Source organism: Anolis carolinensis, chromosome 2, assembly GCF_035594765.1.
Source record: "Anolis carolinensis isolate JA03-04 chromosome 2, rAnoCar3.1.pri, whole genome shotgun sequence".
Taxonomy (NCBI): Eukaryota; Metazoa; Chordata; class Lepidosauria; order Squamata; family Dactyloidae; genus Anolis; species Anolis carolinensis.
This window is the reverse complement of record NC_085842.1, coordinates 102724599-102748205: the sequence shown is the minus strand read 5'-3', so window position 1 is coordinate 102748205 and position 23607 is coordinate 102724599. Positions and strand designations below refer to the sequence as shown.

General features: G+C 41.1%; 2 protein-coding genes across 5 annotated transcripts in view; both read left to right on the top strand.

The window, feature by feature from the left end:
- Positions 1-23607, top strand: part of spock1 (SPARC (osteonectin), cwcv and kazal like domains proteoglycan 1) — an 862727-nt gene that overhangs the window by 324312 nt on the left and 514808 nt on the right. The window lies entirely within an intron of this gene.
- On the top strand, positions 17683-22541 carry LOC100557450 (sperm acrosome-associated protein 9). Its single transcript, XM_062970334.1, has one exon. It carries the CDS (start codon positions 19274-19276, stop codon positions 19793-19795), a length of 522 nt encoding a protein of 173 aa, XP_062826404.1. The 5' UTR covers positions 17683-19273; the 3' UTR covers positions 19796-22541.

Below are 23607 nucleotides of genomic sequence, written 5' to 3'. Positions count from 1 at the left end.
TGACCCTGGCCAAGTACAAACAGCTGACAAGAGAGAAAAATTCATCATGGTGGCAATGATGTGCTGCACCTCTTATTCACATTTCATTTTGCTTTAGAGTAGCCAAGAGCAGTATAGGTACAAGAGGTAATTGTAATGGAAGAGCTAGCCTTGGAATTTTATATAACAATACAAAGAAAATTAACTGCTCCAGGGAAGCTGCAAATTTCAGTGTAGATGTGCAGTTTTTATTAGGTATGGGAGAACATGAGTAACTTCTATCCAGGGAAAGGCCTCTGAAAAATTGCTTTCAGATTCCCTTTGCCCTTTTTGTTTGAATGTACCTTTATAAGTGTCAATATAGTTACTTTTATTTCAAATGGAAGTTGTATTCTATTCATGAGTTTTTACGATGAATCAATGTACTCACAAGATATATTTGTTCCATCTGTGTTACATAGGAATATGCAGCTTGTTCAAAACACTGAAAGACTCCTGGGTATTATAATCAATGTAAGTTTGTGTAAAAGACTTACATCAGGAATCAAAATTTAAAAGTACACTGATTGAAGCCACAAATTTTTTTTACTATATAGTTGCCTTGGTTATCACAAAATACTCCACAAAGAAATTGAAATGAAAAATCCCCTGAGGAAACCTTGCTTTTTCCATTTTATATGCAATTTTTCTATGTCTGTGTATATAATGGGACTTGAGAATTCATGGATTTGGGTGTCCACAAACAAAGTCCAGTGGGTATAAAGGACCCCCTCTGTTCAGTCATCATGACTAAATTATTATTTAAGGATGTTATCCCATTGGGAGGGGGGGTAGCAACATGTAATCATGGTGTTTAGTCCTGTAGCATTGCAAATCACTATGTTCCATTATTCATTACTTATCACATGTCATCTGAATGTGCTGGTTTCTCAATTACTAACCATTTTCATCCTTATCCCATAAGCGAATAGATTCTCCACCCTTTTTTAAAAAAAGGATCTTCAACATCACAAAGTATCAAACTCTCGTAATATCAAGATTTGCATTTAAAAGGCAAAGAAAAATAGTGATCTACTAAAGTAGTAATATTTCTTAGTTTTAATTATTTTAAACAAAATATCAAAAAGCATTGAGATGTTGCATTATGACAGAGTACCAGGGACTGGTTAGGAGACAACCCACAGGACAGCCCATTTACCTGCATCATAGATTTGATTCATTGAGGGTGATTCTGACAGCTCTTTTCCCATGTGTTTTTGTACTTTTTGTACTTTAACAATGGAATATCCCGGTTCCTAAGTCCAGAAAACAATCTCAGACTATCTTCTACTCCCTCCTTTTTTTTTCTTTTTTTTTTGGGGGGGGGGGGTCTGTTTCTGAGATTTAACTGACAAATCTTGATGGAGCTGACAGGAAGTTCATCTGCATTGTGGAAAAAACTCTGTTATAACTTGTGCCCTCAATGGATTAGAATTATTTTTAAATTGGGGAGGGGGGAGAACACATGGGATAAGGTCCTTAGTTTATGTCAGCATGAGAGGTTAAACTCTGTTTATCTGTATCATCAAATATAAAAACTGGGTAATCTGATATATGCATAACAAAAGTATTTTTTAATCTCTCTGTACTGGTCCTTAGTCTGCTCACTGTAAACCAGATTGTGCATGAATACCAGCCAGTAGCCATTTCTGCACTTCACAGAGACTCCCAGTTCCTAAATCTGAGGTGCATCTATACGGTAGAATTAATGTAGTTTGACAACACTTTAACTGCCATGACTCAATACTATGGGATAATGAAAGATGTAGTTTTACAAGGTCTTTCACCTTTTCTGCCAAATAATGCAGGTACTATATCAAACTACAACTCCCAAGATCCCATACCATTGAGCCATGGCAGTTGAAGTGGTGTCAAACTGCATTGATTCTACAATGGAGATGCACCCCTAGATAGGATTCTTCATCCAAAATAGGGCTGAAATACTATTGCTTGATGAAAAGAGCTTGAGACATTTCCATACTGTGGAGCAAGACAAAAACATCGAGAGCTTTCAGAATCCACCACAAAGAAGGCTAGTTGATGCATATTCTTTTACTTTTCTCTGTGAAAATATTTGTCAAACATTTGTCAGCCTGAACATCTGACATCCAAATATTTTACAGTTGCACTCCTTATTTAACAGTAGTTGCTTATATGTAGTAGCAGTTTAAACTGGATGTTATTTGTCAGGTAGCAGTCAACAGTTGGATGACAGCTGAGATATTGCAGCAATCAATATCTGGCAGTATCAGACATACAGCAATAAATATTTGCCTTTGTTATTTATTTAAAGGTTTCTTATCCAGCTGTTTGGTTTCTCAAAGTGGGGCACTCCTAGAGTAGCTTAAAAATACAAGCTGATCCCTGGCCTCAGGTTTACAATCAAAGCTAAGGACACAGCATTGAAAAGAGAAAAAGAGGAGGAGGAGGAGGAGGAGGAGGAGGAGGAGGAGAAAAGGGGGATAAAACATGGTGAGACACCATTTCTTGAAGTTACAAACAAACTAGGGGCATTTACACTTAAAAGAGAGAAATGAAATAACTGAGATCTTAGAAGTATAGATAAAGCGATCTCCAACAGTCATTTTTCTTTTATCATTATATGGGAACTGAACATTTGAATGGCAGTTTTGTTTTTTGCAATACAGAGGTCTATTGGGAAATTTTGAAATTTGAACCTTTTTCATACTGCCCCTAAAAATATACCACAGGGGAAAGGTGTAAAGCCACCCAGTGGACCTCCTACCTGGAACTAGAAATGTGAACATAAAAATACATTACTACAACACATTTTCTGTCAGGCCCGTGCACCTCTTTGCTCATTTTTGTGATATGCCAGACTATTCCTGATTAAAGTGCTTTACTTGTTTGTTTTGGACAAAAAGGGAAAATGATGTAAAATGGCCATGCTTAGATGCCTCCAAGAAGGGAAATTATCCTCTCTAACAAAGGACCTCATCACATGGACTTTAAAACCTGTCCTAGGATGCTGCTGAGACACAGCCAGGATGGAGCCTACCAGAGCCCATCATATGACACAGGACTACTTCTGGTGGGGCTCCATGCTGGCCCCATGCATGCCGCATCTCGGCAGTATGTTAAGCAGCAGCCCAGAAAACACAGTTGATTACTTGTTTTTTCCTAGAGTAAGCAGGAGACAGCACAGGATCAAGCTGGGAAAGACGGGTTTCCACATGTGATGGCAATACAGGGTGCTGCCCAATGGTTTCCAACTCTGCCCCACAAATTCAACCCCACTGCCTCATGGATTCCCCCACTGTTCCTGAGCTTTCGGATCTCCATGTGATTAGGTCCAAGGTGCACCCCCTGCATCTGGTTTCATCAAGAAGGAGATATGTCATTGTAAGTGGATTTCTAGCATTTCCTTTTTTTTCTTGGAGGGTGGGGGGCTGGTGCAATGGTCAGCAGGATCCAGACTCTGGAGCTTGCTGTCCCCTATCATAATATATTCTGATTTAATAGCTGCAACAGTGTACATCCACACTACAGCTCAGCACTGTTTAAATTTCAATAGCACCAAAGTGTGCTGCTCTTGTTTCTGTTCTGCTGCCTTTGAGGAAGTATAGCTAGTGTGTGGATCTTGGGAATGCATCAATATCCAGAACTGTCAGTTCAGTACACCTTTTGAGAGCTTTCACTTAATCAGGCCCAGTGAAGTCTGCCTCCAGGAGGATGGATATGTCTCTCAAAGTGACAGTGTTCTCTAATTCTTTCCCATAGCTTGACATCAATGTTCATGAAGGAACAAAACTGAAGGTGCAACCTGATGTTCTTTTCCCATGTCTTTTTTGTTTTTGCCCCCACCTAAAGATTCATTAAATATGTTTAGTTTTGATGTTATGACTATCATCAATCTCCATCTTGTGATATTAAAATTATTATTCTGTTATATCACTGTGTTCTAAGGAATGATAAATTGCTGAGAAATAATCTAATATTAAAGTTCTATAGGTTGGTATCACCACACATATATTACTGCAGATTAGTCTGTGTGTGAAAGTTGTAATGAAAAACTTTGGGGCTCCAACTGCAAAAGATTGCAGAGATTGAGTCATGACCTACTTTTCACCTAAGATGTGAATTGCCAACAAAATATTGTTGACATATGCAGTTGGAACAAAATACATTACAATATTGGACCAAGACCGATTTTGTTCTCTGACAAATATATCTCTCAGAATACACTGTGATGTAGCCTGGGACTTAGAAGCCTTCAAGACTCAAGCCAAGAATGTCTGAGGGGCCTCGTGGCTTCTGAACCCATTGAAGTTTTCCCTGAAACTACTGGCAACCTACAGACCCCTCCCCCAAATAACAATTTATTCCCAGTCATAATCAGAACAAATTTCTCAGCGAACATTCTCTCCCTCCCTCCTCTTTTCCTAGGCTTTAACTTCTAGGGACACTTCTTAACTAAAGCTCTTATTCTGCCATTTTAACTAAAATTGTTTCCTTTTTTACTGTATTTTATCATTTTGTTCCAACTGTGGTTTTTATTGTTCTAGAAATATTTCTACATGGAATGGTGCCTGGGTCTGTTTTCTCCCCTCTCTCTTCCCCTAAACTCCTTTTTCTTTTGTCTTGTATATTTCTTTCAAACCACAATCCTTAGGGTGAGAACAGTCTTGTAATTTTACTTTTTGAGCCAAAAGGTGTGATAAATGTAGTGTAAAGACATAATGAATAATAAGTGTCTTAAATATATTTCAGTGATACCTCCTTGATTTTAATATCCATGAATGTAGGGGCAAAATTGCAAGTATTTAGGCTCAGCTCTGGGGATATCCATATGAAATGTTCCTATGCCCTGCATATCCTCACTCTTGTCTTCTTTTCCAGATGTGGTAAACAGCAGGTGTGGCCTGCTTCTTATTTATTTATTTTGTATCAAAAGCATTGCATAAATTAGTATAAAGCTGATAAAAATAGAAGGAACACAAGTGGCTAAATACCTTTTGACCAAAAACGGGCAACAGCGACCACCTTGTCTGTAGCTTCAAACAATCCTTCCTCTGTACATGAGGCAGAATATTGCAGACAAGCATACAGATGCAGAGTTGTCTGTTCTGCTTCACAGTCGCACAAGGTGGAGGTTTCTTTTAGGTAGTGCCATTTTGCCAAGTTGTCTTTTGCCAAGTTGTCTTCTGCCCACTCCACTTCTGAATTTGTTCAGGAATCAAGTTGCCCATTCTTGATTTGCTCCTGGAGGCAGACCCTCATGGGGGGCCATCCAATTGGAATTTCCTAGTTTAGCTGCCCAGAGGGATACTCTTCCTGTTGTTGAGGGAACGTTAAGAGGAGTGGTGGTTCTCATGAAGTTTTTCCTTGATTTCAGTCTACTGGGGGGAGGTTGATAGCCATGCCGTGGATGGCTTTCACAGTGTTCAACATTATTTCTCTCACAGTTAGCAGCAACTTCTCGTCGCACATTTGGGGGGGGGGGGCAATGCCAGCTAGCTTGTACAGTTTATTAACAGGTGTAGGTTTGAGACTTCCTGTGGTTATTCTGCATGTTTCGTTCAATTGTATGTTCACCTGTTTTGCATAGGCAGACTTGTGCCAAACAGGGCAGGCATACTCAGCAATTGAGTAAGACAAGGCCAGGGCTGATGTTCTTATTAATTTTGGGTCTGCACTGCCCATGCGCTGCCAGTAAGTTTCCACAGGATGTTATTGCGTGCAGCTACTTTGTGCTTGGTGTTCATACAGTGTTTCCAGCGCAATCTGGTTTCAGGCCTTGGTAGTCTTAGTCGATGATCTATGCCAGGAACAGAACAGGGGGAGTGTGTCCCTGCTGGTTCTGCTGGACCTCTCAGCAGCCTTTGATACCGTCGATCACGGTATACTTCTGGGACGTCTCGCTGGGATGGGGCTCGGGGGTACTGTTCTGCAGTGGCTCCGGTACTTCCTGGAGGGGCATTCCCAGATGGTGTCATTGGGAGACACCTGCTCGCCCCCAAAACCGTTGTCTTGTGGGGTCCCACAGGGGTCAGTACTGTCCCCCATGTTGTTCAACATATGCATGAAGCCATTGGGAGAGATCATTTGGAGTTTCAGAGTGCAGTGTCATCTGTACACAGATGATGTCCAGCTCTGTCACTCCTTTCCACCTGTCACTAAGGATGCTGTTCAGGTCCTGCGGTGTCAGACTGGATGAGGGCGAACAAATTGAAACTGAATCCAGACAAGACAAAGGTCCTCCTGGTCAGTCGTAAGGCCAAACAGAGAATAGGGTTACAGCCTGTGTTGGATGGGGTCACACTCCCCCTGAAGACACAGGTTCGCAGTCTGGGTGTTCTCCTGAACTCATTGCTGAGCCTGGAGCCCCAGGTCTCAGCAGTGGCTAGGGAATCATTTGCACAACTAAGACTTGTGCGCCAGCTGCGCCCATTCCTTGGGAGGTCTGACTTGGCCATGGTGGTCCACGCTCTGGTTATATCCCGTTTGGACTACTGCAACACCCTCTACGGGGTTGCCTTTGAAGACAGCCTGGAAGCTCCAACTAGTACAATAGGCGGCAGCCAGATTAATAACTGGGGCGACTTACAGGGAGCATACCACCCCCTTGTTAAGCCAGCTCCACTGGCTGCCGATATGCTACCAAGCCCAATTCAAAGTGCTGGTTTTGACCTATAAAGCCCTAAATGGTTCTGGCCCAATCTACTTGTCCGAACGTATCTCCTCTAATGAGCCAGCAAGCTCCCTGAGATCATCTGGAAAGGCCCTGCTCTCGGTCCCACCTGCCTCGGAGGTACAGCTGGTGGGAATGAGGGACAGGGCCTTCTCAGTGGTGGCTCCCCGGCTGTGGAACACTCTCCCAAGAGATATGCGATAAATTCCAACCTTGTTGGGCTTCAGAAAAGCCCTAAAAACATGGCTGTGTGCCCAGGCTTTTAATTAATAAATGGCAAAGATGACACAGACTGAACTACGGACAAAGCATGAGGTTTCTCTAGGATGAACGGATCTGATTTTATGTTTAAAATTTACATATGGTAATTTATATTGTATTTTAATAGTTTTAACTGTTTTACGCATTGTTTGATATTGATTTTGTATGGGCATCAAATTGTTGCCATGACTGTAAGCCGCGCTGAGTTCCTTCGAGTGAGAAAGGCGGGATATAAGTGTGCAAAATAAATAATAAATAAATATGTTAGTGTTCGATCTAAGGTGACACCAAGATATTTAGAATGCAAACAATGTTCAAGCTCTTGGCCTTCCCAGGTAACTTTCAATTTTCTATTGGCATTACAGTTCCATAGGTGGAAATCACACACTTGTGTCTTGGCCTGGTTAGGCTTCAGGTGGTTATATTTGTAGTAGCTGGAGAGATATTTCAAGGCATTAGTAAGTTGGATTTCAACTGTTTCAAAGTCTTTTGCTTGTGTTGTTAGGCCAAGGTCATCAGCATATATAAAGCTCTTTGTGAGTGGTGGTTGTGGTTGATATTTAGTAAAGATGTTAAACAAGGTCAGTGCAAGAACGCTGCCTTGGGGTCAACCATTCTTTTGCCTCCTTCATCTGCTTTTCTGCCTTGAAACTCCACATAGAAGTTGCGGTTTTCTAGGAGGGTCTGGACAGTTTTAGTAAAGTCATAGTCCCAGGGTAATATGGTATACTTTATGAAGCATTTTCCTATGTTGCAGTGTCATAGGCTGCCGTAAGGTCCACAAAAATCTGCTTCTGATGGGCTCCAAGTAATGCTTAGTATGCGCCACCAGCTCTGTCTTAATACCCATGGTTGAGAGGAGGACACACAGTGTGTGAAGGAAGCCAGGATTTGAAAAGAAAAATTGGTATACATCACCATGATCCAGCAGGTTAAGTAGTCATATATCCATTACCATGATGTACAACTAAAATTCAGTTAAGTGAGCACATTCATGTATGAATTGTATGAAATTGTGTTCCTCTCAAGAACTAAAATTTGAGGGGGAGGGGGTTGAAGAATACAAATGTAATAATGATTTCTGACCTTCCCGGTGAGGGTTTTGGTGAATTAATTGACAGTAAGTTGGAATGGTGTTTCAGAAGATTAATATTCTTATTCAAAAAAAGCTTTTTTTTTTTTTAAATAACCTTCTCTGCTTATTATTAGACCATCCTCAGTCATGGTTGGATAGCTGACTTTCCCTTTAGTGTGTGAGGCAATCAACATTCAATTACCCAAGTGCTTTGATTAGTTGATTAAACATCTAGTTATTGAATATGCATGAGGCTCCAAAAGTAAACATTTCCAGATTAGTGGATTTATTCCTTTTAAACCACCTGTCCAGCAACTTTTAAAGGTTTACAATTCATGAATATTTATAGATCCATTTATTTTAAGCTTGTGCCTTATTGTGCATGCATTTTTGAGATGCATTTGATATTCCTTCACATTATTGGTATCCAAAATGAAAGAAAAACTTAGACAACATATTATTTAAGTTGTAAACATATCATACCTTTTTGTCCTACACACACATGGGTCCAGCAGTAGTGAGAAATCTACTGTCAAAGATTTCTGTGGTGGGTATCATTTTCCTAATGCAAATGTGATTCATAACATCTCATTTTGCATTGTTACTTTTGAGTGTTCTGCCAAAGGAGCTACATGGACTATAGGATGAAGCCTAATGCTCAAGCTCTCCTGCAGTCAAGGCAGGGTGCCAAGTCTCCATGACAAGATCAGGCAAAATTGGGACATCAAGACTCATATACAGTTTAGCTCCCTCAATCATAAGAACATTAAACCTGTACTAAACTCTAAAGTGACCCAGAAACCAGATGGTTGGAGTGTAAAAGATATTGAGTTAACCCAGTTCAGGCCAGCCACAGAGTATCCAGCGGGATGAAGAAAGAATCAGTAAAGTGGTTGTTAGCCAGTCCAGAGTCACTCAGCAAGGCAGTAGATCTGATAAACAAAGCTAGCAAGAAGTAAACAGAATAATAAAACATAGGTCAGGAAAACACTGAAGGACTGCTTGTTGCCAAGTAGGAGGGTTGAAAGCAACAAACCTACCAGAGGTTTATAGGTAACTGTTTTAAGACACCAGATAATTAGATATGTGCCTCCTATCAGTGCTTCTGGGAACAACCATTGTCATTGTATCACTTGAGGAATGATGTCAATCGGGTGAGTTATGACATGCATACCTCCTCCTGATCTAGCTCCTGAGTGGCCTTGAAGAACATATTGTATTTATAGGAAATTTCATATTCATAGATGATTGACTGATAATGGATAGGTGAAGTAATTCACTCTCCTTTTTTATTGTATCTTATATTAGCTGTTGTGATGATCTGATTAAAGATTCCAAACTTCAGCAGGACCCATGGAAATATATAAACTCATTTGTTGCATTAAAGCAAAGGAGAACTTACCTCCTGTAGTAGGAGGATGGGTAAGAGGAACTTGGCAGCTGCTATTTTACATTTTATGCTAAATGCAGGAGAAAACCTACTACAGTATTATAACTTAAAGGCATCTTTAAGTGGGTTCACTATGTTAGATCCACTACAACTCCAATACAGGCAGTCCCCAAGTTATGAACAAGATATGTTCTGTAGGTTTGTTCTTAAGTTGAGGTTGTTTTTAAGTCAGAACAGGCACATTTTTAACTGTAACTCCAGCCAAAAATATATAAATATTAGCTTTGAATAGCATAGGGAAGGGTTAACCCCTGTTGTGTTTGTTTTACTGTCTGTACCCCTGTTCAGAAGATTTCACCTCACTTTCTGGCCTTGTGATAACTGGATTTTGAAAATTTTGGCTTGTTGTGGAAACAAGGATTGGTAATAAAGCCTCAGTGGAGACACCTTTTCCCCATGATAACTGTTTTGGGAGTGAATTACCCTTCCTAAGGGTAGATTTCTCCCATTTTCTGTTGTCTCACTCCTGTTCTTAACTATGAGTCATAGTTTACAATGTTTGTAATTTGGGGACTGCCTGTATATGTATGCACACAAACATTTAGACTGGATTACCTGTCTTAATGTGTACTACAGAAGAGTTTCACAGTATGCATAGTCTAATCGCCACATTTTAAGATAACTTAAAAATGCATTAAATGGGTCTCTCTATCTGAGAGACTAGTCATAGCCAGCTCATATGTCATCAGTGTATATCATACCATGTTGGACTATTTCTAAAGGATTGGATTAAATTCCTACAGTCTCTGTGTTGTGAGACATACCTTCCTATTCCATTGAGTTCTCCTGGTTATCTGCATTTGAGGGATAAAGCAATCAGGGTTTTCTATAATAAAGGTATACAGTAGAGTCTCACTTATCCAAAACTCGCTTATCCAACGTTCTGGATTATCCAACGCATTTTTGTAGTCAATGTTTTCAATATATCGTGATATTTTGGTGCTAAATTCATAAATACAGTAATTACTACATAGCATTACTGCGTATTGAACTACTTTTTCTGCCAAATTTGTTGTCTAACATGATGTTTTGGTGTTTCATTTGTAAAATCATAACCTAATTTGATATTTAATAGGCTTTTCCTTAACACCTCCTTATTATCCAACATATTCGCTTATCCAACATTCTGCCGGCCCGTTTATGTTGGATAAGTGAGACTCTACTGTATTTACTTACACATTCATTAGAAATGGATGTCTCTTTCCTCAGATTCACTCAAGATAATACATATATTTCGGGGGCGGGGGTGATGACACACGGGAGAACTCAGAGTATTTTCTCTGAGTCAGGACAGTTCAGAGAAATTATTTTCCTGCAGCAAGGCTAACATGGTTATGTGCAAAAGGCTTGGAGTGCAGGACAATGGAGATATAATTTTTCTGAAAACTAATTGGTAATGCCTGGGGAAATGAAGACAGAAGAAGGGAAAATAAAAACTTCACTCTTCACAACTTTCCATGTACCTTATTTGTGCTGGTGTGGCATTCAGAGGCATTTGGGGAAGAGGAATGCTGGAATGGGATTGAGAGGAAAAGCAGTAATACTTCCACACTGATTTCAAGCCAGGTGAAGCTAAAATGAAACAAGCACACACACACTACTTTAAAAAATAGTTTATTTTTCATAACTTGATTAGCTGCCTACCTTCTAACAATGAATATAAACATAAATGACAGAGACTAATGGAGTAAGAAAGAGATTAAGAAAGCAAAAAATATATAAATATATCATTTATCATTATGAGTAAAACAAAGATATTTCACTACAAGGGAAAAGGTTAAAGAAAAAAAAAGGAAAGGGTATTAAAATCATCAGCAAACAAAAATTGGTAGGTAAGGTTTCCCCTGACGTTAAGTCCAGTCGTGACTGAGTCTGGGCATTGGTGCTCATCTCCATTTCTAAGCCGAAGAGCCAGCGTTGTCCATAGACACCTCCAAGGTCATGTGGCCGGCATGACTGCATGGAGCGCCGTTACCTTCCCGCCGGAGCGGTACCTATTGATCTACTCACATTCGCATGTTTTCGAACTGCTAGGTTGGCAGGAGCTGGGGCTAACAGCGGGGGCTCATTCCGCTCCTGGGATTTGAACCTGGGACCTTTCGGTCTGCAAGTTCAGCAGCTCAGCACTTTAACACACTGTGCCACCACCTGGTGCCAAAAATTGATACTTCCCTAATCACAATACAGCATGAAACACTGTTTCCCCGCAGAAGAATACTTGAAAAGTAACAGAGCAGAAGCAACTGTGTTTATGAGTCACATCCAGAAGGAAAACAGTTGGCAGCTCTCTAGTAAAAGGCATCCCGGAAACAGAAGGTAGACTTGTCTGTCTCTCAATCTGCCCCCCCCCCCCCCCCCCGTCCCCTATCCTCATTGGAAGGAAAAAGGAAGCTATATTTCTCAAAGCAAAATGTCTGCCTTTCTGGAGACATAACAAGGGCTTTGTGCTGGGTCCAGCTTTGGTCTTGGTCACTTCCAAGACAGGTCTGCGTCAACTCAGGGATCACTCAAAGCTGTTTGAAGGAGTCCAGTCCTGTCGGGTCTCCTGGCTTTATCTGAACCTGATACACATTCTTGCACAGTCTTGTGATTTTTCTTTCTTTCAGTAGTGCCTGTTATGCAAACTAGAGGAATTGTACAATTTCTGCAAAAGCAAATTGAAATATGTTAATGCTACAGTTTTGACAAATAAACACTACAGCAAGATTGCACAAAAAAGTTAATTCAAAAACAGCCCCGTGCAGCAGGGGTCCTTTTATAATACTATACATGGGTGATGAGTATGCTCCATTTCCCTGAGTGCCTTACTTAGGGAAATGCTCAGGAACATCTTAATGTTGTTTATATATTGTAGCAAAAATTCATTACAAGCATTTGTTGCTCAGGAATCATTATGGTTCTGTTCTTTTGTGACTTTCAGAGGAGTGACTTGTGGCTTGTTTTTGTAGCTTTTACAAAGGCGATGGCTTTGTATCTAAGTAGAGATTGGAATGGCCTTTTGATCTGTCAGTATTGGTGTGAGTGGCAAAACAGGCACTTGGAAATAATGTCAAAGAAAGAAAAAATCTAGAAATGCTATTTAAAACTCAGTGCAAAAATAAAAATAACAATCCTCCTTGAATCAAAGAGTTGGCTTATGGCTAACTCACTTGAGTATGGACTTCTACATCAGACAACCAGTAGGGAAAAGGGAGTCTCTAAGACTCATTACAAAAATCTGGCATTTTTACACTTTTGTGTTCTCTTGGGGAGCTTTCAGATCAGAAAATTACAGCTGTGTGTTCCACTTTAATTGCCATGGCAAGATTTCATACAGCTCTCATTCCTCACCAAACTGCAAACCCCAGGATTCCATAGGATGTTGCCATGTTATTTATAAATATACTAGCTGTGCCCAGCCACACATTGCTGTGGCGTTGTCTGGTGGTGTTGATAAAAAATTGTTGAGGAATTGGTGGTATTTAATATATGTTATGTGCTTGTATTTATGTTCAGTATGCATAAGGTTCTGTGTGTACTGTGACATGCCTGCTTTAAACTTACAAACTGCAGTAGTACTTAAAATCTGTTATCTTCCGCAAGTTTGGTCTCGATAAAACATTGCTTGGGATCAGTGTTGTTTTTGGTTTCTGGGTAAACTTGATCTTCCACTTTGGCTGTGCTCCTCATTGAAGATAGGGATTGGATACATCTGTTGATGCAAAGCTTCTTAGTTCCATTCATGTTGGTTACTATTGTTTTACGTTTGGAAGGAAGTAGTGAGGTTTATGTCCCTGTGGAGTATCGTCCATGTTTGGTGTTCAAAATCTTGTGTGTTGGGGGAAAGTATGAATGCTGCAATTAGTCATCCTGATTAGCATGTAATGGCCTTGTTGCTTCGAAGCCTGGCTGCTTCCTCCATGGAGGTATTCTTGGCTGGCTGGTGTGAGCTGGCCCTGGTTGTTTCCTTTCTTGAATTTCCTTGTTTTCAGATGGTTTCCCTTTTATTTGTTTTCCTGATTGTATACATTATATTGTTTTATATTATTTTTCCTGATTGTTTCCTGTGTGGAATTTTCTTGTGTTCAAAGTCCTGTTGTTTTGTTTTGTTTTGTTTTTTTTGGTTTTTAATACTGGGACCTTGGTTTTGTTCATTTGCAATCATTTGTTGGAAGGTGTTAGCTGGCCCTGTTTTTCCTGTGTTCATAGTATTGGTCTGTTTTCACTGTCCAGGTTGTAGATTGTTGCAATATTTGGAGCGAGGTGTTGTTGTTTTTATTGGATTTCCCTTGCTAGGAACCAGGCATGCATGCTGCAATGTGTCACCTTGATTATTATTTAATGGGCTTTTAGCGTGATAGGCTGCTTCCTGGGTGGTGGATTTCTGTGTTTGAAGGTGTTAGCTGGCCCTGTGTGTTTCTTGTTTGGAATTTTCCTGTTTTAAGAATGTTGGAAGTATTTTACCTGTTTAGTGTGTTTTGTCCTTGTTGTTTATAAGATGGTAGGGGCTAGAGCAATCTTGTTGTACTGTCCTGGTGTTTTGTACTTCAACTCCCATAATCCCAAATAGCTGGTTTGGGATTGTGGGAGTTGAAGTCCAAATGGGGGCCCATTTTGTTAGAGAAGTGCTTGATTGTGCTTAAAGAAACGGCCTCGCAGCCCTTTGGAGGGCATCAGGTAAGCAAACTGAGGCGTCTCTGAAGTAATGGCAGCGTGGCTTTTTCCCTCCCAGCTCTTTCGACCTCCTTCCCTCCTCCCGCCAGTGTTTGCGCTATTTCCTTTTCGCAAATTCCCTGACTGAATTCAAAGAAGATAAGTTTTCAAAAGCTGTAAAAGGGGGAAGCGTTCCTTCAACCATTTCTCCTCTGCCTCGTTCACCTCCACAGTTTTGAGGACTTGCCGGTTGTGGTTGTGTAGGCCTAATTGTTGGATTATGGTTGTATGTGTATGAAATGTAAATCAAGTGTTTTCTGCTGTTGAGCAAGAGTGTATTTTTCAGTAATGAAACAGTTAACAGCAGGCTAGTTTTGACTGACAGCCTGTTGTGATTGCTATGACCTATCAGGCATGACTTCCGGCCTTTGGGTGTCAGAACTTCCTCCGGACTGAGGAATGTGTTTTATCTTATCTGTGGTGTTCGGCGTTGAGCATTCGCTGAAGATGGACTATGAATGCTATGCTCTGAAGCCGAGAAATGCAACTGTAAATAGATATGTAAATAAAGTTTAACAACAGTTGATTTTCAACTGACGGCCGAGAGAAGGAATCCAGAGACGGAGGGGACCCAGTGAAAGCTCCATTGAAGCTGCAGGAAGAAGATTGTGACTGCCTGAGTCTGCACTTGAGTGAGTAGCAGTACGGCTTAATCTCAGGGACCGAGAGTCACGGAGGCAGCTGATTCACCAGGAGCTTGAGGTGTTGTTGTTGTTTCTTGATGGCAGAGATGGCTGGAAAGAGCTTCATTTACAGCATGGAAAAGCTGTCTGATGATAATTATGCTTCGTGGTCAGTAATGATGCGATCTCTGCTGGCAACAGAGGATCTAGAAAATACACTTGATGGATCTGACCAGAATGTACAGCACAGGAGGAAAGCCAAAGCATATTTGGTACTGTGCCTTCAACCAAACCAACTTGTCCATGTGAGAATAAGGACACTCCTGAGGAGATTTGGCAAGCTTTGAGAGATGTCCATCAGAGGGAGACTTGCATGTCTCAGATGATTTGGACTAAAAGGCTGTATTCAGCAAAGCTTGTTCAGGGCCAGGATGTCAGAAAGCATTTGGACAATCTAAAGCATATATTGGTTGGAGCAGAAGAAAGGGGCCTGCAATATACAGAGGCACAGAAGTGTTATTTGGTGCTTTGCAGTTTGTCTGAGGATTGGGACTTTCTGGTACATTCTTTTCAGAATGTGAGAGTCCAGGACTTAACATTGGATTCAGTTTGTGGAAGAATCCTAGAAGAAATGGACCGAAGGTCTTATGAAAAAGCCCAGAAGCAGACGATGGTGCAGTGCGACCAGGAGGAGGCGCAAGTGGCCGGCTTTGGTCCAGATGGTGTTCCTGGGAATCAAGAGGAAGCTGCAGTTCTCCAGGTCAAAACACGACGATGTTTTGTCTGTAACCAGCCGGGGCATTTTGCCAGGAATTGCCCAAACAACAAGGCCAAAAGTTCTCGTGGGAACAGAGGGGCAAGAAGTTTGTCGACAACAACAAAGCCCCAGGTGTTTATGGCTGCAGCGAATGGAAGGATTACCAAGAAGAACAAGTGGTATTTGGACTCAGGTTGTACACACCATTTGTCACTAATATTAAACTTTTGAAAAACATAAGGGATGTGACAGGAACAGCAGTGACTTTGGCTGATAGAACTGAGAGAAAGTTTAACAAATGTGGCACTGTGTTCATCCCTTGTTTGAATGTAGATTGGGAAAATGTACTTTACACCCCAGAATTAAGTTCTAATCTGTTAAGTGTGGCTACCTTAACTGAGAATGGATATAGAGTGGTTTTTAGTGGAATCTATTTCTATATTCAGAGAGATGGCCGGGTAGTGGCCAAAGGTGTTAAAAAGAACAAAATGTACATGTTATTTGACAAGAATAATTTTCCAGATGGTGCACAAGTTCATTGTGTGAAGCAGAAGATTATGCATGACAGGTGTATCCATCATCTTCACAGAGCGATGGGTCATGCACGTGTAGAGGTGCTCAGGAAGACTTTAGAGATATGCACAGATTTTGAGTGTGAGAAATGTGAAAATTTGTTAGACTGTGTAGTTTGCTCAGAGGTGGCAATTGAAACAAATGAGCTCCCTAGGAGATCTGGAATCAAAGTAAAGGAAATGTTTGAGATGGTTCATTTGCTTTTGACAGAATCTGATATGAAAAGCCAGGGAGGTTCTCAATTTTCTTTGCTGTTAGTAGACAGACATACGAGGTTTGGTTATATTTACTTCCTTAAAGATTTGAGGGAAGCAGTCACAAAGGTGTCTTATTGGATAGACATGGTTCAAAGGGTCTATGAAAAGCATGTAGGTCAAATAATTTTTGACAATGGAATTAATGTGTGTAATGAAGAAATGTGGACAATGTTGAGTGAAAGGAATATAAGGTTTAAAAATGTAAAATAATTTAAGCCAATTGAAGAAGGTGTGGCTCAAAATAGAATGAAACAAATTTGTTGTATGAATGAATGTTTAATAAGAGATTCCAAAAGCTCAATCAAGAATTGGCCCGAGTGTTCACACACAAGCAATTATATTTTGAACAGGTTATGGGATGAGAGATTGGATGACATCCCATTTCGGAAAATGTATTAAAAAAACCCTCAAATCTACGATATTTAAAAATATATGGTCAGCATGCTAATGTTTTAGTTCCAGCCAACCAGAGAAAAAAGGGAGAGCCTAAGTGGAGAAGAATGCAATTCTTAGGCTACTACCAAGACAAGCTTAAATTTCACAGTGGTCTTGGGAGGCTTATTTTCTCAAAGAAGGCGTACTTTGAGAAGGATGAAGGCTGGGACAGGTTACATTTGAATAAAGAGATTTTGTTTAATAACAATTCCACTAAGGAAGCGGAGGTACAGAGAGCTTCAGGTGGAGGGGATTGTGTTGCTAAAAAAGGTGTGCAACAAACCATTAAGGAGGAAATGGTTACTCCAGAGAAACACGGGGAAGTACAGACTCCCCAGAAGAGTCAGAAGAGAGGGGGTAAAAGGAGAAAATCACCTAAGCTTGAGAGTGAGGAGCAAGTGACAGAAAAGAGTGAAGATGTATCTCGAGACCGAAATTGAATCGGATGATTGGTGGTCTCCAACATGTCAATTGGCACAAGTGTTGCCAAAACGCCAGAAGTGGTAAAAAGAGTGTGACTGTTTAATTGTCTGAACAGAAAATGAAGAATGTGTATATGTTCAGAGAGAGTTAATCATTTATTGAGAATCATTGGTGTGAAAAATAAAAATGTAATAGAGATAGAGAGTGAGAGAAAGAACTCTCTAGATTTTTGGGTGAAGTATGATTGTGAGATGACTTGGATTTAAGAGAAACTGAAATCCATAAATAAGCCAGCAGTGAGTTGAAATATAGCCTGGCAGTTTTAAGTGAATCAATGTGGAACAATGAATCAAGTTTTCAGAGGTTGTGAAAACAATGGATTAATGAAGTGAAACATATGTGTATTGTGATATGTTGTTAGCATCGATTGTGTTAATAAAGATGCGAGAAGAGTGTTGATATATTGTAACCAAATGTATTTTACATGTATTTGAATGAGACTGCATATGTAACATGTAATATAACCTGTGGAACTCCAGGAGAAAAGGAGTTGAGTGCTTTAGAGTAAGATTGTGATAGAGTACGATATCATATATGATAGAGTGTAGAGTGTAAAACATTGATTAACATTTCAGAGGGGAATTGTTGGATTATGGTTGTATGTGTATGAAATGTAAATCAAGTGTTTTCTGCTGTTGAGCAAAAGTGTATTTTTCAGTAATGAAACAGTTAACAGCAGGCTAGTTTTGACGGACAGCCTGTTGTGATTGCTATGACCTATCAGGCATGACTTCCGGCCTTTGGGTGTCAGAACTTCCTCCGGACTGAGGAATGTGTTTTATCTTATCTGTGGTGTTCGGCGTTGAGCATTCGCTGAAGATGGACTATGAATGCTATGCTCTGAAGCCGAGAAATGCAACTGTAAATAGATATGTAAATAAAGTTTAACAACAGTTGATTTTCAACTGACCCCTTCGCCTGCTGGAGTGTTTCTTGACCAGTGCTGATTCTCCACATGGGAATACAGTCTGGAGAAGGAGGTGAGACCGGGATGATGAATTTTGGAATTCACTCTGCACCCCATCATCCCCTGACACTAATGTCCTCCTCCTTCGCGTTATGCAATCCGCTGGCTCTGGCCAGTGCAGTAACGATTTTCTGTTTGGTTGGGATGCTCACGCACTGCTGCCTGTCACTGATGTAGGTTTTCCAACGGTGGGGGCTCCTCCACGCATGCGCACAGTGCAGTATTCGGTTCTTTGGGGTTCTGAGTGACTTCCAGTTTGAAATGGTTTTTTTATGTCTAAACACAGCCAGGATGACCATGTCTTTTGTGGCCAAGTTTCGTGGGTTTTGGGTGTTTAGTTTTGCTGTTTACCTTAAAGCAGAAACGGTCAGAACATTTTTATCTAGAGAGATTGAAAGAGCGAGCCCTGGGCTATGTGCCATTGCCATTTCCCTCTCAGTGCTTCATTGGTGGTCTTAATTCCATACAGGCAGCAAGACTTAGTTACAACGAATAACCAAATGGTAAAACTCCCTCTGATTTCCCTAAAGAGAAATATTGCATGGTTCAAGTGCTCTTTATACTATGCTTCTTCTTTTTTTGTGGGCGATGAGGTGGTCTGGAGAAGAGTGTATTGTATTTATAACACAGATCAGTGGCCAATAGCATCCGGATGTGTGCTTGGCTGTCTTTTGAGAAACAAGAAGGGATAAGTACTTGCATGGAAATTTGAATGGAAATTGTAACTTTTAAAATGTATTATTTTGAACTCTGGGAAAAAAATGATTAAATAACTATTCTAATATGACCTGTTAGGCAGAGTAGCCCCACAGATTAAACCAGGGATCCATTTGAGAATTCTTTGCATGTTACAATTTTCACAAATAATCAGTAACCCTGTTTTTCTTACTTGAAATGAATGAGGTATTGGGCTTCCAATCAAAGCATTCTATAGAATTGTGCTGGAGGACCTGCCGATGCTTAGAGAAATGTTTCTCTGTACAAAGTCTTCAACACTTTGGATGCCAGAATCACACCTGAGGGGGCGAAGATGAATGAGATGAAGGAGAGGCTTTGCAACATTGAGCAGACCTACAAGGTCTTCCAGCAGCAGCAGTTCACCTTCATCGCAGCCCTGGAGCACTCCAGGGAGAATGCCCATGACAGGATCAAGCCCATTTCCAGCATTGGGCAGGTGCAGATGTACACGGACCACTACTACAACAACCATAAGCGGATCCTACTGATGTTCCTGAGCACCTGTGCTGACCTGGGCCGGCTGTGCCAGCACCAGGAGACCCTCCAATCTGGCAGCACCACCACCAACATCCTCCTGAACAAGTGCAAGATCCTGGTCAACCACAGCACCAACCTCAGCACTGTCCAAGCCAAGTACCTGCATGACGTGGTGAACCACCTGAGCTGTGACGAGGCCCGCAATGGTGGGGTAGTGAGCCTGATCCCGGTGGTGTTGGACTGCATGAAGAAGTGGGTGGCCCACAGCGAGAAGCTGCCCTGCCACATGATGCAGAGTGGGTGGCCATCTACCAGCAGCCAGAGCTGCCCAACCTGAACGTGAGGCCCCAGTGAGTGGTGCCCCCCTTCATGGTTGAGGCTGCCACCAGAGCACCCTGAGCCTGGCAGAAAAGGCAGCCCGGTGGCGGGAGTGGGGAGGAGGCCAAGCTGGCAGCCATGGGGGGCTTTGGGAGGGCCATCCACAAGTTCCTGGACAGGCCCTGGAAACTGCTAGGTAAGAGTGCCTTATAAGACACACACACCTAGCAGAGAGAAAAGAAAGAGAGAAAATGCCCCAATTAAAAGAGAGTCCCCTGTAAAAATAATTTTAAAAAATAAAAATGTTTCTCTAGGGCCCCATCTACATTGACCATTTAATTCAGTTCGAAGCTAACTTCAAGCTCCCACAAAAGCAGGTGAAAGAAAGCCCTTAATGTGTGTCAGTGTTCAGTGATTTGTATAATCACCATCTGGGCCTCAAATTGGTTCCACGGTTTCCTATGTAATCATGTATAGGTCCATGGTATTCAAAGCTCTTCACTTATAACTGAGACTGCATTAAATTCTACTGTACTTGCTAAGATCCTATTAATACCCAGATGTCCAGTATGAAGGAACTACATAGTAAGCCTACGTAGTAAGTTCAGACCACGAACTTCTTATTGCAAAATTTAGAATCAGACTAAAGAGAATGGGGAAAATACACAGACCAATTAGATATGATCTCACAAATATTCCTAATTGAATATGCAGTGGAAGTGAAGAATAGATTTCAGGGACTAGACTTGACAAATAGAGTCCCAGAAGAACTATGGACAGAAGTCCACAACATTGTTCAGGAGGCAGCAACAAAGTACATCCCAAAGAAAAAGAAAACCAAGAAGGCAAAATGGTTGTCTGCTGAGACACTGGAAGAAGCCCAAGAAAGAAGGAAGGCGAAAGGAAACAGCGATAGGGGAAGATATGGCCAATTAAATGCACAATTCCAGAGGTTAGCCAGAAGAGACAAGAAACTATTTTTAAACAAGCAATGCATGGAAGTGGAAGAAGACAATAGAATAGGAAGGACAAGAGACCTCTTCCAGAAAATCAGAAACATCGGAGGCAAATTTCAGGCAAAAATGGGCATGATCAAAAACAAAGATGGCAAAGACCTAACAGAAGCTGAAGAAATCAAGAAAAGGTGGCGAGAATATACAGAAGATCTGTATAGGAGGGATAGAAATATAGAATATAGCTTTTTGACGGTGTGGTGAATGAATTAGAACCAGACATCCTGAGGAGTGAGGTTGAATGGGCCTTAAGAAGCACTGCTAACAACAAGGCAGCAGGAGACGATGGGATCCCAGTTGAACTGTTTAAAATCTTGAAGGATGATGTTGTCAAGGTGATGCATGCCATTTGCCAGCAAATATGGAAAACACAATAATGGCTATCAGATTGGAAAAAATCAATTTACATCCCCATACCAAAAAAGGGAAATGCTAAGGAATGTTTAAACTTCCGTACAGTGGCACTTATTTCCCATGCCAGTAAGTTAATGCTCAAGATCCTGCAAGGCAGACTTCAGCAATACATGGAGCGAGAGCTGCCAAATGTCCAAGCTGGGTTTAGAAAAGGCAGAGGAACAAGAGACCAAATTGCCAATATCCGCTGGATAATGGAGGAAGCCAGGGAGTTTCAGAAAAACATCTACTTCTGCTTTATTGACTACTCTAAAGCCTTCGACTGTGTGGACCATAACAAACTGTGGCATGTGCTTGGTGGTATGGGGATACCAAGTCACCTTGTCTGTCTCCTGAGAAATCTGTATAAAGACCAAGTAGCCACAGTAAGAACAGACCACGGAACAACAGACTGGTTCAAGATTGGGAAAGGAGTACAGCAGGGCTGTATACTATCGCCCTACCTATTCAACTTGTATGCAGAACACATCATGCGACATGCGGGTCTTGACGAATCCAAGGAAGAAACATTAACAACCTTAGGTATGCAGATGATACCACTCTGATGGCTGAAAGTGAGGAAGAGCTGAGGAGCCTTATCACCAAGGTGAAAGAAGAAAGTGCAAAAGCCAGGCTGCAGTTAAACATCAAGAAAACCAAAATCATGGCAACCAGACCGATTGACAACTGGCAAATAGAGGGAGAAAACGTGGAGGCAGTGACAGACTTTATATTTCTAGGTGCAAAGATCACTGCAGATGCAGACTGCTGCCAGGAAATCAGAAGACGTCTACTTCTTGGGAGGAGAGCAATGGCCAATCTCGATAAAATACTGAAAAGCAGAGACATCATACTGGCAACAAAGGTCAGCATAGTGAAAGCAATGGTATTCCCCATAGTAACCTATGGATGCGAGAGCTGGACCATAAGGAAGGCTGAGCGAAAGAAGATACCCGCTTTTGAACTTTGGTGCTGGAGGAAAATCCTGAGAGTGTCTTGGACCACAAGAAGATCCAACCAGTCCACCCTCCAGGAAATAATGCCCGACTGCTCACTGGAGGGAAGGATATTAGAGGCAAAGATGAAGTATTTTGGCCACATCATGAGAAGACAGGAAAGCTTGGAGAAGATCATGATGCTGGGGGAAATGGAAGGAAAAAGGAAGAGAGGACGACCAAGGGCGAGATGGATGGACGGTATCCTTGAAGTGACTGGCTCGACCTTGAAGGAACTGGGGACGGTGACAGCCGACAGGGAGCTCTGGCGTGGACTGGTCCATGAGGTCATGAAGAGTTGAAAACGACTGAACGAGTGAAACGACGACAACATAGTAAGCCACCAGTACATGCATAATGATTTTTTAAAAAAACAAATAAAACCTTTCTTTATCTGTAGGTATTCCCACCTAAAATGAACTGTCAGTGGATTAGGGCAGGTTCAAAATGGCTAAGAAAAAGTGTGCAGATTCCTCCGGAATAATTCTTTGACTTATCGAACTTTTGATACAATTATTTGTTATCATTCTTCTGCATTCTAGTGTAAAATTCAATTTGTCCTCTCCCATGAGTAGCTCACTGTACCAGTTTTCTTTTGCCTTGCATCCATCTGCAACAAAAAAAATCTCCCCTAAGGGAAAAATATATAAACCAATCCCATTGTGAGCCACAATAGATGCAGACAATTCCCAATTACATTTGTGAAGTTGCAGGGATGTACAGTATGTGACATACATAAAATCCACCAAAGGCAGTAGGATTCAAAATGTTTCTGCAAATATATAGAACCACAACACTCAGCCGCATAAAGTGGATGTTGAATCTCTCTTCCTAATGGAAAAAATATATCACACTTTTTGAAAAAAGCTGCGTCTTATGAGTTTTGAAAGAGGGAAACCAATAGCAGTACTTTTGACTCTTATAATAATAATGAAATTGATAGTAGGAAGCAATGCTTTGTTGACCATGGTCACAGAGAATGCAAGTTTGAAAGCAGCTCCAAGAAGGAGTGCTAAGCAACAGACAAAATCCAAATGTTGGTCTACTAAATGTTTGGGGTTGGATACCAGAATTGTTGTTATGTGCCTTCAAGCCAATTCCAATTTCTGGTGACCCTCATAGGGTTTTCTTGGCAAGGTTTGACCAAAGTACATTTGCTATTGCTTTCCTCTCAGGCAGAGAGAGTGTGAATTGCCAAAGGCCACTCTGTGGATTTCCATGGCTAAACAGGGATGTGAACCCTGCTCGGATTTGAGTCTTAGTCCAGCAATGAAATCACTATACTATGCCATTCCCAGACACCAGAGAGTGAGGCTTATGTTTCAGTTCAGAACTGAGTTCACTGGCAAGGAATTATTTCCCTTATTTATTGATGGGGATAATAGGAAGGCAAATAGAAGAGCTGTTTTAGTGATTAGTGGAATAAAAAA